Below are 14,723 nucleotides of genomic sequence, written 5' to 3' on the forward strand. Positions count from 1 at the left end.
ATTGCAAATAAACAGCAAGCTACTTGGTACATAAAGCATCTTTTTTGGTATAAAGTAAAATTTTCCAAATGGAAAGGCCTGGGGGCTTTGTTTAAGATTATTTTCTACTCCCTTTAAGTGGAGGAAGGAGTTCTTATTCCACAGAATGGCTGAAGTTGGAAGGGACCTCAGGTGATACTGTGCAATAGCCCTTCTCAAAAGCAGGGTCTCCTAGAGCTGGTTGCCAAGGACCACAACCAGATGGCTTTTGAGTCTCTCCCACAATGGAGGTGGTTATGGATGAGGCATTGGCTGAAACAACATGAAATTTGTCACAACATCCAGTGAAATAAATAACTGCTTGTTCAGAAATCTGGAGGAAGTCACAGAAGCCCCTTTGATATATGTCCCACTTAAAGTACTCAAAGGAAGATGGTAGAGTTTAGATCACCTGGAAATATAGCTGTTGACCCACATGGTCTCATGTGTCACTTCACTGTCATAACCCTTCAAATGAATAGAAAAGTGACAAGAACAACTCTGTACTGCTTGAAGCAGGGGAAGAAACCCCCACCTGTGCTGTGAAATCAGTCGTCCTGGCCTGGGACCAAACTGCTTAGTTCAAGCTGATGGGTTTTCTCTGCTCCTGTGTCCATCACATGACACTAATGTAGTCAGCAAAGGCCTGGGAGGAGTCCCACGAGTCGTTGACCACACTGCACACAGCTTTGAGACGCCGAAGCGCTTCTTGAGCTGTTTCTGCGTCCTGGTCCAGCCAGTTTTGGAAGAGGCGGAGGTGTGTGAACTGAATCTGTCCCCCTCTCTGCTGGATGTGGCCTTCCAGCTTCTTTGTGAACTCCAGGAGCCCATCAGGTTTGATGCAATTTGAGCTTTCCAGGGAAAGAAAGATAAAAAATGTCATTAAGAGTCTAGGCTATAATTTGAGCAGTTTAAATTACTGTTCCCTCTAGTAACTGCCAGTGCAGGTACAGTGGGGATGTTTCAAGGCTAAGTGCACCTTCAGCAGTACAAAGTGTGAAAAACAAAACTGAAGCACAGTAATATGAAGGGCTGGAAACATTTTAAAACTAAGGTGGTAACCGCTGACAAGTTAAACTCATTATCCTCCTTACCACTGACTTAAGTAGATCTAGATGTGGCCTTAAAATGTTGCTGGACCCAAGCTGCTGGGTAAGCAGTGCCAGGAGCACTTCAGTCTCACAGCAGCTGTCAACTGCCTGGACCAAGGGGCTTACCCCAACCTACAAGTCCCAGCACCAGCCTCAGCAGTAAGTGATCATTTATGTCTTCCTTCTGAGAAAATCTGTCAGGTCCTGGTGTTTCTAGGAGATTCAAAGGTCACTTCCCTTGCACAGCTGTGTAAATAAATATCAAGTTGCATGCTGGACCTGAATCTTGTCAGAGGTACAGTAACAATGAGGATTCAAGGCTGCTGAAGGAGTAGCCATGGTTAAATAAATTGTCAAGCCTGTGTGTCTGCAACCTGAGCCATTAGGATGTAAGGAAAGGGTGGGGGCAGAATCATGCAATGCAGTTGTTAATATTGCAGAAATGCCACCCCCCACATACTTCATGAAGGTTACTGCCTATCCTTATGGCCACTCAGGCTCAAGAAGAGAGCAGCACTTCAGATGAAAGACCAAAGATGAGGAAAGGAATGTAGAGGCCTCCACAGGATCTGACAGGCAATGACAACATTCCCTCCACAGGGGCAGTGGAAACAGAGCTGTTCATACTGATGGCTAAGAATAAACATAGAGATGTTACTTCTTACCTACAGCTTGGGGAGGGCCTGCAGCAGCCTCCCAAGGGAGCAGCAAACCAAAGCCGCTTTTAAGATGGAGCTTGACTCATTTATAAAGGGAACAGTGAGATGCCTCAGAGATGCTGGAGGTTCCTGAGGCTGTATGTGCCCATTGCAGTACTCTCAGCTTTTCCTGGGCACACATCCCCTCAAGGAAGGAACAAAACCATGCTCAGGTTCTCATGATGCCAGAGCCCAGTTCAGCTCTGTCCCTCCCCAGACAAGAAATTCAGTGTTTAGTGCAGCAGAATACCTGACATCCAGCTGGCAAAGAGAAGAAGAGGAATCTTCAGAGAAAATGTCTGCAAGGGCAACCAGCCTGTGATTCCCTAAAAGGGGAGAAATGTCACTTAGATGCAAACTGGGAACTGCTTTGAAATTTTAAATGGCCACAGGGCTGGGATAACAGTGCAGAAAGGAGGCTGTAATGATGTGAACACAGCACAAAGGGCCCATCTCTGCACCCTCAGTTTGTCCCCCTAAGTGGCCTAAAGTGAATTCATCCCCCTGAGTACAGTGTTCAAGGCAATGAAGACATCTGCTCATAGGGCAGTTGTTTCACTAGAAAAATTCTGGTTTTGTTTGAGAAGTCCATATGCAGCTTTGTTTTAGAAATTAAGTGTATTCAGGTTATGCCAAGCTTTTCTGTTTTATTTCATTAAAAGAACAGAAAAGAATATTCTGGATTCACCTGAAATTAATTTCTCAAACATTTCTACTTGGCTTCTGATCCAAAAAGCCTATCATTTCTCAAAATTCAGTTCCACTTAGTCACAAACCTTACTTGTTCCCATCCCTCCAGTGGCTGCCAACAGCTGTTAAGACACAAAATGCCCAAACTTGGGCAAAATCTGCGCCTTTGAATGAGAGGCAGAACATCTGCTGCTGGATCTGTTCCTGTTCAAGAGCCTGAGGAAGATCAGTGTTCAGTCAAATCTAGAGACCTGCTGATACTTGCTTTTGCTGCAGAGAAAAGCAGCTGTAATGCCCGCACGGCACTTGGGCCCTTGGTACGTTGCTGATCACAACTGAAATTCTGCCTTTAAAAAATGAACCCAGTGCTCCTTACTTTGTGAGCTACATGGATTCTGTTCATGGATGTGATAATTTCAGCACTGCAGTGTCCCCAGCTGTCAGTGACTCCAGCCCTGAAGTTACCTCCAAGAGAGTTGGTCTAAGGCCCCACAGCAGTGTTCACAGTACGCACCGAGGCGATTCCCGGGCAGTTTGAGGCTCTTCAGGGATGAATTTCTTTTCACTGTATTGATTATTTCTGACAGAAACTCAGCAGTAGAGCTTTCAAACAGCCGGCAGAAGGAAAACGTGATTTCTGTGGAAGAAATGGATTGACAGTACATGTGAGTACTCCCTGCGCCTCATTATTCCATGGTTACATTCTGCAGACAGCTCCAGTCCCTAATCCATATGGAATAACAAAGCTACTCCAGCCGTGGATTGCATGTAACAGCACTTCTGCTCTGTCAGGAAGACAGCTGAGATCACACCCAGGGAAGTGGCTTTGCCAGCTGACCCAGTTAAAGAAAAAATCTTTGTTTTATAGCTGAGACTACAGACTCTTCTCTGCACCATACATCAGCCTTGCAGCTGCTCTTCTCTGCCCTGCTGGCACAAAGAACCAGGCACGTTCCCACTCTGCCAGCAGCTACAGATCTGCTCCAGGGACTGCTGACATTTGGCTAAACCTTACACGTCCACAGATCACCTCTTAAATGTCAGCCAGCTGAAAGAAGCCACCGGCACCATCTTTCCAAGCAACAGCACCCAGGAGTTTGCTGTACCTTGCAGGATGGGATCCTGAAGCAAAAGCAGAACTTCTTTCTGGTGCTCAGCCAGGTTCACATCATGAAAACTCAGTTTCTTCAAATTTGGAGTACACTCTAAAAGCAAAACAAATTCTCAGGTAAAGCACTGTACACCCTTGACCCAGCTACCAGCTAACACCCAGAAACTGAGCTGGACTGTAGGTAATTTGTGCTGGATTGTGAGTAATTAAAAAGGAACCATGGCTGACACCCATCTCCTTTTCTCAGGAGACTTCAAGGACGTCCACACTGAAGAAAGCTACACTGTGTGTGCCCCAGTGATGCTGCCCAAGGGGTACCTTTGAGCGCCTCCAGAAGGAGCCCGAGCTCCTGAGAGCAGGGCAGCGTGGCACTGTCAAGGGACAGCTGCTGGAGGGACTTCGATGCCTTGAGCACTGGCAGCAGGAACGTGGTGTGCAGAGGTTCCCTGGGGAATCGGATCTCCAGCTGCTCCAGGCAGCTTTCTAAGGGAAGAAAAACAAGCAACAATGAGTGAGTTTGGCCTGGAGCTCCCATCTTCAATGTAGCTGGTCCCACAACAGGCAGGAAGCCTGTATGCCTGACACCACTATCATTTAGGTTGGCAGAAATTGCTTATGAAACGTGCCCTGCCCCACAGAGCTCTGTGGCAACTCAGACCTGTGGTGATGTCAGTCACAGCTCATTCCAGGACTCCTGCCAGACCAAAGGGCTGCTAATTTCTACAGGGCTCTGGCAGTGAAATAAAGCTTGAGAAAAGGTCACTCTTTATGCACAAACCAGTCAGTGTCTCTCCAGAGCACCAGCTCTTTGCTGAGCCCCCTGCAGACTCGCTCACACTTTGCTCACTGCTTTTCTGGCCATTCAAGGGCTAATAAGGGTGATGGGGACCTGTGAGCTGAGCACATGCTGCTGCAGCTCCCAGGCTGTAACCCAAAGGCTTGGCCACTGCTTTGCTATCATCTGTGGTACTGAGATGATCAAGGGATGCCTTCCCTCTGCTTAAGGATCTGTCTGAGGGTTAGAACCTCATAGTCAATGGCACAGACAAAAGGGAAGCTCCCAATCAATTTACAGATCTGGTGGGATACGCTCCCCATGGGCAGTCACAGCCAGCAGGTCATGACTGGCCCTGTACGAAGCTGATGTTGCAGCAGGCTGGCATACAGCTTTCTCCAAGACTCAGGCTCCACAGAGCACCTCACAGGCCAGAAGTGACAAACTGCAACATCTAAATCAGAAAGGCTGTAATTGCCTAATAACACACCACCATAATAGTGTGGAGTGTGTGAAGCACGTGCCAAGCTTTTACAGCCGGATCTGCTTGCCAAGTCCTGGTCATCACTCAGGAGGATGATTCCTACCTGGGATTTCTACCTCACTGCAACTTGGATTTCCCTCTGGCCTGTTCCCCTCCGGCTGGTTTTTGAGGTCGAAGCTGACCGAGAGCGTGTGGAGCTGTGGGAAGGCGCTCAGGATGCAGCGAACGAGCTCCATGCAAGGCATGTGGGAGAAGACGTCGCTCACGCGCAGCACACGGAGGCGGCAGCCTGGGTGGCGGGAGAGGGCCCGGAGCCCAGAGAGGATGCAGCAGATGTTGGCATCCAGGCCTGGAACAGCATTGGCACAGAGAGGTGTTAGCTGTGTCTGTACAGACACTGATGCACACGCAGCTGGAGCTGCACCAACAGCCACGCAACCCGAGTCAAAGCCTAAACTCACTGACTGCTGCATCCGTGTGTTCTAAAGCTACACTGTGCACGTGGGAGATGGAGATCCAGCTCTTCCCTTCGCCCTCTCGGAAGGGTGTTTAAGCACAAAGCTGGGGGTGTTCTGGAGCAGAAGGGCCCCATCCTCTCCCTCAAACAAGTCCTCACACTGATTAAACATCTCTCCTGACACCTAAGATGAGGCACCAATACTCTTACAATGCCCCTCCCAGTAAAAACAAAACCAGGGTAACACCTGAGCAGTAAGTTCAGACCATTAGAGCAGGGCTGGAAGGAACACCCTGTTCACAGCACTGACCATTGTAAGACAGAACCAAGTTTTCTAAAGACACCCAGGAACTCAGCAGGTTACTCAGAGTCCGACATGTCTCCCCAGTCAAAGGAATGGAGAACAATTCCAGAGTGGACACACTTCGGAAGCGCTGAGCAGCTTTCAGAGAAAAGATCCCAGCAGGTCCTCCTCTTTTCTTACAGCCAGCACGGCCAGTGCATGAAGATCCAGGGGAGGAACTAGTCCAGTTCTCTGTGTTTTTGTCCTCCGTGCTGCTGGTTTTGTCAAGTAGCCCTGAATTACCCTCTCTAGCAACAGTAAAAACAAAATCATACAGGTCTTCTGGGTCAGCATAGGGTCCCCTGCTCCGTCTGAGGCAGCGACGTTTCCTCCCCACTGCGGGTTTCAGCCGTCTGCGTGTCTTTCGAAGAACAGGGTGACAGGACAGCTGCCCTGAGCCACAGCGAGGGGAAGATCCCCCCTGAATGCTGGTGTGGTCACAGGGCCTCTCGCTGCTGGCCTCCTCACACGGTTGGTTTTGCAGGGGAGAGCTTCTTGGGACAGAGAGGACAGAGTTCAGGTGAGCATCAGCCTCCACTGAGGCCTCAGGGAATCCCTTCTGGTTCTCACCACTGCTCCCCTCCCTCTCAGCGTCACGGCCACTCTCTGCTCGCTCCTGCACCAACTCCTGGCTTGGGGCTCTGTCCTCTCTGCAAAGGCCACACTGATAAGCGAGGGCATTTCCTGAGCGCCAAAACCCAGCGCTCATGCTCAAAATGAGAACGAGAAGAACCGTGTCGGGAACAGGCCAGGAATACATGGACACCTGGCTGACAGAGCCGTGGTGAATCAGCCGGTGGAGGAGCAAAACCAGCGAACGCCTGATGGACTGGTCGGAGGAGAGGAGGTGCTGGAACTTCAGGATGTGCAGGGAGCCAGCCAGGTTTTCCAGCACTTTGTGGTTGTGCTCAGCAGCGAGCTCCACGGCGCCCTGCAGCATGTTGCAGAGGGTGAGCTGGGACACGTGCGGGGAGCTGTGGAGCAGCGGTGAAAAGTGATGGTCGTTGAGGCGCCAGTCGGAGGAAACATCCAAGACACCGTGGAGAACATTGGAGAAGAACGTTTCAAGGAACTTCTTCCTCCAACAGGTTATATTCTGCAATTGAACAGGGCATAGGAACAAAAAGTTCAGCGTTTTTCTCGTTCTTTTTAAGCTAAATTTTTGCTGTCTGCTAACCTGGTAAATGCGGTGTCCAAAAACCCCTCCTGCTACCTCCACTGAGACCACCTTTCTACTTCTCAACATCCTTCCTCAGTGTATTCCTTGAAAACCTGAGTTTACTCCCATGGCTCTCTCCATTCTGCTGCTGGCCCAGTTTAAACATATTCAGTGGTTTGAAGCTGAGCCATGTTTTTGCCTATTGAAAACCACGTCATCGGCAATTATCTTCCTGAGCATCTATTTACAGGCTGTCATTAAGTTGCCTGCTAATGATTCTTTTATGATGACTCAATGAAGCTGCTTCAGTTTTCCTACATAAAACCATTCTGCAAACTCACTGTCTTCTCTAAGTATTTTTCTCATGCTTTCTAAGACATCAGCAGAGTTTTTACCAGCATAGGTGTAAGCATGACATAAGATACTGTTTTTATCCTTTTTTTCCCTGAGAATCTCTGAAGACAGATTTTATTCTTTTGGCAAACTTGCTGTTGGGAGATGAAGGGTGTGGCTGCACACTTCCGTTCCTTTTATGAACCCTGCTTCCCAAAATGTTTGTGCTACCAGGGTCATGCTTTGGTCTGGAGCTCTATGAATGCTTATAAACAAGTCCCAGCAATCGCTTAGAAGTGGCCAGAAACAAAACTTCATGGAAAACGGCACCTGTGTCGTGCCCCTTCTCCCACCTTAGTGTTTCCTCACCTCTGAGTTGGGCGGCCTGGTTTTCATCACGTCATCCCACAGCTGGCGCCAGATGGGCTGTGTCGAGAGGCCTGGGGGGGAAAAACCATCAACGGGGTGCTTTCACCCCTCTCCCCATCCCAGTGCTCTGCCCTGGGGCTCACTGGGGTGCTGGGAGCACAGACCCAGACCCTGCGGCACAAGGCAGGGGGAAAACCGCCGCCTTTGACGGGGCACGAGTTAAAAATGTCAGGTTTTGTTGGTCCTCAAAAGGAGCGAAGTTACAGCAGGGCCCGCAGCGGTGTGGGAACCCTGCCGGGGTGTGGGACAGAGCACGAGGGTTTGGATGCAGGGCAGTGTCCCAGCCCCGGTGGCAGGGACGGTGCTCTGGGGGTATCCCTCCTGCACAGAGGGTTCACCCCCCTGGGTCGGCGCTCCCCTCTCCAGCGGAGGGTCCCTCTAGTGTGGGAGTCGTCCCTCCAGGTTTGGGGGCATCCCCGCAGCCTCCCACCCCATCACTTTGGGGGCCCCATCCCTCCCGCCCGGAGGTGCCCCCCGCGGTCGCCGCCGTCCCCAGCGGTGTCACCTGCTCTCCGCGCGGCGCCCTCGGCCCGCTCGAGGCGGAAGATGGTGAGGAGCGGCAGGAGCCCCCGCAGGAGGTGCCCGGGCAGCGCTGCGGAGAGGGAGAGGGCGGCAGGGTGCGGGCAGGCCCGGGCCCCGCGCCCCGCCGCCCCGCGCCGCCCGCGCCTTACCCCAGACGTCCCGCTCCAGGGCGCCCATGCTGCGGCTCACGGCGGCCGCGCTCAGCGCGAACAGGCTGCGCGGCCCCTCCGCCGCCATCGCCGCCTCGGGCACCGCCCGCCCACCCCGCGCCGCCATCTTGGGAGGCGGCGGCAGCGGGCGGCCATGTTGGGGAGGTCGCGTCGGGCGGCGGGGCCGGGCGAGCAGGCGGCGACCGAGCCGAGCCGAGCCGGCTCCAAGGCAGCGGGCCCCGGGAAGAAAGGATAAAGCGGACAGGGACTGCAGCAATGGCCGTGCTGGCTCTGTCAGGGGCGCGGCAGCCGGCGGCGGCCATGCTGGGAAGGGCGGCGCCGCGGGGGGAAGTCTCGGCCTGGCGAGGCGGCGCTTCCGCTGCCGGCGCGGGCAGGGGCAGTTCCGGCGGGTGACCCTGCGGAGTCCTTCTGTGCGGCGGGAGCGCGATGGGACGCGGCGGGGAGCCCGAGGTGAGCGGGGGATCCTCCTCCCATCCGCCCGGGGCACGGCGCACACGGGGCGTTTGGGCGGCCGTAACGCTGTGCTCTCTTTTCTTTCCCCAGGAGGAAGAGGAGGAGTTGGTGGTAAGACGGGGAGCCGCGCCGGCGACTGCCAGGCTCGGGGGCCTCAGGCCGGGCTGTGCTGGCGGCCAAGGACCCGGTGGGGAGGGGGTTGAGCCCGGGCCGCGACGTGGCTCCCTCCTGAAGCCGTGGGGCTCGCGGGGAAGCGGCGTGTGGGGGTGTGCGGGTGCTCAGCGCGGCCCCGTGTCCGCAGGATCCCTTAACCACGGTGCGGGAGCACTGCGAGCAGACGGAGAAATGCGTGAAGGCGCGGGAGCGGCTGGAGCTGTGTGACGCGAGGGTGTCCTCCCGGTCCGAGACGGAGGAGCAGTGCACGGAGGAGCTCTTCGACTTCCTGCACGCCAGGGACCACTGTGTGAGTGCGGCGTCCCTGCTGGGGCTGGGGGCAGAGCTGCCTTCATCCACGCTGCTGGCAGTGCTGGCAGGTCGAGTGTGACATGTGGTAGCTGTTCAGTCAGAGGGAGCTCTGAAAAAGTGTGTTTTCTTATTAAATGCTTGGTTCCTTCCTTTTACATCAGATCTAGCTGGGATTCAGTAGCTTATTAAACAGTTAAATAAGTCACACCCATGGTTTGTGGCCTGCAGATGGCACTTGGCTATTTCAGTCTTGTATTTGGCATTTTAAAGTTTAGCCTTTTTAACCTGAGCTGAAGCTTTGTAAGACGTCTCGTTAGTTTTCTTGAGTGACTTGTTGCAGAACCACGAGAGGAACTGGGGGGAAGCTGCAGGGCCATGTGCATTGGTGGTCCAGAAAACCAAGAGGCAGGTGGTAACACTCTGCTGGTTTCCATCCCTGAACCACGAATTACTGAGGTCTCTCTCTCTCTCTTTTCCAGGTTGCTCACAAACTTTTCAGTAAACTGAAGTGAAGGTGGGCGTGAACGTCCACCTGCTTCCACAGCCGGTGTCAGCAGCTCCTGGATCACAGTTCTGCTTCCTGCTGTCCATCCTCCATGCTGAGCATCAACAAAACGGCTTCCTGGCAGCGTGTCACTGCCTCTGTGCTCCTGGAAGATGTGAAGTTGTGCAAAAAAAACGTGTTGATGTTCTGTAATTTTCCATATTAAAATGTTCAGAGTTCCCGTGGAAGTGCTTTCTGTTTATTTCCAGGTTCTTGTGCTTCTGATTTGCACTGGGTTAAGGTGAAATCAGTGGGTGTCAGAGCCCAATTTAGCAGAAAGAGTCATTCTCACTTGTGGGAGTATCCTTTTTTTTCAGCCATGATATGCAGCAGCTGCAGCCCAGTCCCACGGGGAAGAATTTATCTGTTGGAGCCACAAAGATTATTTTCAAGACCCTTTTCTAGGAAAGAAAACTTCCTTCCCCACCCTTGGGGGAAAGCTGTCACTTGTCCCTCACTGTCTCCTGTTGCTGCCAGTGGCTGGAAGAGCCTCCTGGCTGCAGCCAGCTTTACTTCCTTGCCCAGGAAACCAACAACGTGGCTGAGGAGGTGTATGGTGTTGGTTCACCTCAAACCCTGACCAGGTCACCATAAAGCCTTTCTCTGTGAGTCACCAGCCCCTACTGGTCACCTGAGACTGTCCTGTCTGTGCTCTTCCTTTTGTGAGCAGGATGTTCAGTAGCAGGAAAACTAGGACATGTCACAGGGCAAAAAAATTCTCAGCTGTTCTTCCAAGAGGAATTAAGCCTGCCACCTTTTTAACTTGGCTGTTCTCTACCCATGTAGTGGTCCATAGTCTTTTTGCTGGTGGATTTCAATCTTAATCCCTAGAGGACTGAAACAGATTTTTATTAGGGTCAGGGTAACGTTACTTTCAGGAGTTTTTGTCGTGCGAGGTCCAGCTGCGCGCGCGTTTCTCCTGCCGCAAAGCCCCTTTGTTGCTGGATCCTTCCCAGCCCCAACCCAGCCGAGTAATCACAGAACCACAGAACGGTCGGGTTGGAAGGCACTCCAAAGGTCATTTAGGTACAGCCCGCTGCCACCAGACCCGGATTCCCAGAGCCCCATCCCTCCTGGCCGGGAGCACTTCCCGGTCCCGCCCCGGAAGGCGCTGTCGGGGAGCGATGGCGGCGCTGCTCGGGGGGGCGGCGGCCGCGCTGCTGCGGCGGGGACCGGGACCGGGACCGGGAGCGGGAGCGGTGCTGGGAGCGGGGCAGCGCCGGCACCGGCACAAGGAGAAGTGGGTGAGCGGGGCCGGGGGGGTCCCTTCCCGACGGGGCTGCCGGCGCACCCGCACCCGCACCCGCACCGCGCTGCTTCGCACCCGCGTCTCTCCCCGCTCACCCTTCTGCACCCCATTCCCCCCTCTGACCTCCCCACTTCCCCCCTCTCGCTGCACCCTCGTCCCACTGCTCAGTGCGCGGCCGTTCTCTCCCCGCGGGCCCACCCCGTGCGCCCAGCCCCTTTCGGCCATCCATGGAATCGTGGAATCGTTCGGCCATTCATGCAATCATGGAATATGCCGAGTTGGAAGGGACCCATCAGAATCGTCCAGTCCAACTCCCGGCCCGGCGCAGGACTCCCCAAGAATCACACCATGTTCCTGAGCACATTGTCCAAACGCTTCTTGAACTCAGACAGCCTTGGCCACTTCCCTGGGGAGCCTGTGCCAGTGCTCAGTCGCCCTCTGGGTGAAAAACCTTCTCCTGATATCTAACCTAAACCTCTCCCGAATCAGCTTCATGCTTTTTCCTCGAGTCCTGTCACATTCGTGCTCCTGAACCCTCTCCAGGGCACCACCAGCCTGTGGATGTAGGGGTTCACCTGTCCCTGCCACTTTCAGGGGCAGTGGAAAGGCCCCGTGGACTTCTGGCAGCACAGAATCCAGTACTGGATTCTCCTGGAGAAACGTGTAGGCTGAGTGAAGGTACTGGGATGCCGAGCTGTTTTGTCTTTTAATCTCTCTGGTATTTTTTCCCCCCCAAGGCTACCACGGCCCCCCGCATCCCATCCACACGGCTGGCCCTGCACCACTTCGACACGAGCTACAGCCTGCACCTGGGGGAGCTGTGGCCCTCTGTGCGTGCTGGCCTGCTCTGTGAGCAGAAGTACGGCGCCCTCCTCAACAACTTCTCTGCTGTCGACCACGTCACCCAAGAGCTGGAGCTGCTGAATGCCACCGATTTCGTTTCCGAAGCCCTCCAAAAGGCACAGCAATCACAGCGGGGTGCGGCTGCGAGGGAAGCAGTGAGAGGCTCCCAGGAGGGCTGTGTTCAGGGCAGGGCTGTGATACAGGCAGAGACAATAACACAGGCAGAGTCATCTCCACCGTTTCGTGCCTCCATCATCCCCAAAATCAAGTGTTACACCTTCCCCAGGGGTGACATCACACGCTTTTGCCCTGCACGGTGAGACATCCCTGGACAGACCACCCACTCTCGTTGCCAGCCTTGAAGGCTGCTGCTTCCCTACATCCCAGTCCTCACTTCCAACTGCTCTTTTCTTTTCTTTTCCCCTTGCACATTTGCTTGTGTTATACAAACTGGTGCTTTCCAGGCCAGACGTTTTGGGGCTCCTTGGTTATTATCTCATGGATGCAGCATCTCTCCTGCCCGTCCTTGCACTCGATGTGCAGCAGGATGACCTTGTCCTTGACCTTTGTGCAGCTCCTGGTGGCAAGACTCTGGCTCTGCTGCAGACTGGGCTTTGTGTAAGTGGAGGTGGGTGTTCCCTTGTTCCCTGTCCTTAAACAGGGCTGGAAGAGCGTGCTGTGCTCATTAATGTCTGACTGTTAATCATTTCTGAGTATAAGAGTTGGAAATCAGGTGTGTTTTTGCAATTTCCAGTGTTCCTGTTGTGTCCCTGCAGGGCATCTGGCAGCCAACGATGTCTCCATTTCCCGGACAAAGAGGCTGCACCAGATCCTCCATAAGTATGTTCCCAGAGAAATCAGGGAAACTGTGAGTGTCACATCCTACGACGGAAGGGACTGGCAGGATGTGGACGGTGGCACTTTCCATAAGGTAGGTTATTGGGAACCGGTGAAGATAAACCCTCTTTTTGAGGAAGGCAGCAGCTTATCCTACAGTATAACTGTGTAGTTTTCCACAATCTTAAATGCAGAGAAAGAGAGAGGACTAAGACACATAGGGAGAAATATTTCCTCCTGCTATCCCTTCCTTCAGGATCCCGTGCGTATGTGCATCCAGAGTTACCCCTTTATTTTCCTGTGTAATACCATGTAGAAGTCCTATTCTTGTCCATCACCTGGAAGGGGTTAAGTGTGAAGATTAGATAATTCTGTTTTCTCAGCCATGTCCAGCCTCAGGGGCTGGGTTTGATGCTCTGGGAGGCATCGCTGTAGGAGCACTGGCTGTGTGTGCTTCTGTGACATCTTCCAGGCAGACACCTAGAGGAGGAATATTAAACAAGGACATGTGCGAGTGTGGGATGTTTTCCACCATCTCTGGGTCTGTTTGCACGTTCCCAAAACGCCAGAGCAGGCAGATGATTACAGTTCAGTGTGGTGCACACCCGTGCTCAGCCACTGGGAGCTGCTTGTGCATGGTGAGGGTGGAGGAGGTGGGCACGGGGAAGCTGCACAAGGGGACTCACTGAGCTCGACCTGGGCATGGGACTGACAGGGACCTCTGCTGCTGCAGGTGCTGGTGGATGTGCCCTGCACGACAGACAGGCACTCTGCCATGGAAGAGGAGAACAACATCTTCCACAAGAGGCGAACCAAGGAGCGTCAGATGCTGCCCATGCTGCAGCTGCAGCTGCTGATGTGAGTGAGCTTGATGCTGTGTCCTCGTGCTGTTTGTGTTACAGTAATAGCTCTCTGTGGCCAGCACTGAAACCTCTTTTTACTTTGTCTGTCCCCAACTGGGAAATGCGGAAACCACGTGTAGTTTACTGGAAGAGCAATAGTTGGAAAGCATCAAAGTGTAAGAAGGTGCAAATATTCTTGGTCAGATCACAGGTCCTGCCTGTCCCCAGCAGTAGCTGTAGGAGCTAGGGAGAAGGGTCTAAGGAACAGGATAGGTATTGTGTTGTCCTTTTGGGTGATGGTCTCCCAGATCCCACTGATCAGCCCTGGAGGATCCCTGAGTGCCCACATCTCCCAGCACATAGGCTGCTTCATCACCCCATTTTGCAGGGAAGGCTGGATGGACTCACCGTGCTGTGACAATAAGGAAACAGATTAGAGAGTCCCATGGCAGTGCTTGAACTGCAAGAGTCTCTTCCCCTCTACATGCTCTTATCCCATTCCCTTGGACATGACTGCAGGGTTATACCTTCCAGCTGCTCTCCAGTAGCATCTCTCCCATGTTAAATTCATTGTCAGTCTAAGCATCCATTTGACTCATTGCCCTGGCCTAAAACAGTCCTCACGTTGCAGTGACACAAACTGCTGAGTCTGTGGAGTTCAAGATTTGTCTGTCACTTCCTATGAGTCACCTGTTGGCTCCCCAGTTTTGGTGGGTGGTAATGCCTGTGCCCCACGCTCCTCTTCGTCCTGTGACAATCCTGTGTGTTCATCTTGCCTGCAGGGCTGGGATCCTCGCTGCCAAGCCAGGAGGAGAGGTGGTGTACTCCACGTGCTCCCTCTCCCCGCTGCAGAACGAGTGTGTGGTCGAGAGAGCAGTAGAAATTGCAGAAACCCAGTTTAACATCAGTGTCCACGTTGAGGACTTGAGCCACTTTCGGACGCTCTTCCAGGACACGTTTTCCTTCTTCTCAGGCTGCCGGCTGGGGGAGCTTGTTCTGCCTCACCTCACAGCCAACTTTGGACCTATGTATTTCTGCAAATTACGTCGGATGTAGAAGGGGCAACAGACTATGTCTGTTTGCTGTCAGGGAAATACCCCAAATTTCCAGGGAAACTACAACTGCTTTATATTTATTTTTCTTTTTAAAGTGTCCCAAAGGAAGTCCGCTTTTTTACTGCAGATATAGAAAATAAATGAGAAAGACCTGC

General features: G+C 53.1%; 3 protein-coding genes across 5 annotated transcripts; 2 read left to right on the forward strand and 1 right to left on the reverse strand.

Moving 5' to 3' along the window:
- Positions 1-16: 16 nt before the first annotated feature.
- LRRC41 (leucine rich repeat containing 41) lies at positions 17-8,386 on the reverse strand. Of its 3 annotated transcripts, none has more exons than XM_051795608.1 (10): positions 8,260-8,386; positions 8,094-8,180; positions 7,529-7,599; positions 5,635-6,763; positions 4,971-5,216; positions 3,927-4,091; positions 3,604-3,702; positions 3,012-3,134; positions 2,058-2,133; positions 17-869 (listed from the first exon to the last, which is right to left on the reverse strand). In XM_051795608.1, the coding sequence occupies exons 1-10, from the start codon at positions 8,384-8,386 to the stop codon at positions 635-637; spliced, it is 2,358 nt and encodes a 785-aa protein (XP_051651568.1). In that variant the 3' UTR covers positions 17-634. The 3 variants fall into 3 exon arrangements, 2 of the variants coding, with proteins under 2 accessions (XP_051651568.1, XP_051651574.1); XR_007905918.1 differs by having other exon boundaries at positions 770-869; positions 1,775-2,133; positions 8,260-8,380; XM_051795614.1 differs by having other exon boundaries at positions 7,672-8,349.
- A 242-nt stretch (positions 8,387-8,628) lies between these two features.
- On the forward strand, positions 8,629-9,930 carry LOC127474858 (cytochrome b-c1 complex subunit 6, mitochondrial). The gene is made up of 4 exons (XM_051796174.1): positions 8,629-8,730; positions 8,824-8,844; positions 9,035-9,196; positions 9,678-9,930. Exons 1-4 carry the CDS (start codon positions 8,707-8,709, stop codon positions 9,708-9,710), a joined length of 240 nt encoding a protein of 79 aa, XP_051652134.1. The 5' UTR covers positions 8,629-8,706; the 3' UTR covers positions 9,711-9,930.
- Positions 9,931-10,840: 910 nt separating this feature from the next.
- Positions 10,841-14,723, forward strand: NSUN4 (NOP2/Sun RNA methyltransferase 4). Its single transcript, XM_051795913.1, has 6 exons — positions 10,841-10,986; positions 11,729-12,150; positions 12,299-12,462; positions 12,611-12,765; positions 13,405-13,529; positions 14,296-14,723. The coding sequence occupies exons 1-6, from the start codon at positions 10,867-10,869 to the stop codon at positions 14,567-14,569; spliced, it is 1,260 nt and encodes a 419-aa protein (XP_051651873.1). The 5' UTR covers positions 10,841-10,866; the 3' UTR covers positions 14,570-14,723.

The sequence above is a fragment of the Manacus candei genome, unplaced genomic scaffold, assembly GCF_025592945.1.
Source record: "Manacus candei isolate 608988 ecotype Guabito, Panama unplaced genomic scaffold, ASM2559294v1 h1tg000005l, whole genome shotgun sequence".
NCBI lineage: Eukaryota > Metazoa > Chordata > Aves > Passeriformes > Pipridae > Manacus > Manacus candei.

Bases quoted from the DNA above. Each gene is read 5' to 3' on its own strand.
- LRRC41 (XM_051795608.1), bottom strand. From the start codon at position 8,386: ATGGCGGCGCGGGGTGGGCGGGCGGTGCCCGAGGCGGCGATGGCGGCG. The intron at 6,764-7,528 runs GTGAGGAAACAC...GTTCAATTGCAG, and splicing joins CCAGGCCGCCCAACTCAGAG to AATATAACCTGTTGGAGGAA. The intron at 870-2,057 runs GTATTCTGCTGC...TTCCCTGGAAAG, and splicing joins CTTTGCCAGCTGGATGTCAG to CTCAAATTGCATCAAACCTG.
- LOC127474858 (XM_051796174.1), top strand. From the start codon at position 8,707: ATGGGACGCGGCGGGGAGCCCGAG. The intron at 8,845-9,034 runs GTAAGACGGGGA...CCGTGTCCGCAG, and splicing joins AGGAAGAGGAGGAGTTGGTG to GATCCCTTAACCACGGTGCG. The intron at 9,197-9,677 runs GTGAGTGCGGCG...TCTCTTTTCCAG, and splicing joins TGCACGCCAGGGACCACTGT to GTTGCTCACAAACTTTTCAG.
- NSUN4 (XM_051795913.1), top strand. From the start codon at position 10,867: ATGGCGGCGCTGCTCGGGGGGGCGGCGGCCGCGCTGCTGCGGCGGGGA. The intron at 12,151-12,298 runs GTGAGACATCCC...GGTGCTTTCCAG, and splicing joins ACACGCTTTTGCCCTGCACG to GCCAGACGTTTTGGGGCTCC. The intron at 13,530-14,295 runs GTGAGTGAGCTT...TCTTGCCTGCAG, and splicing joins CTGCAGCTGCAGCTGCTGAT to GGCTGGGATCCTCGCTGCCA.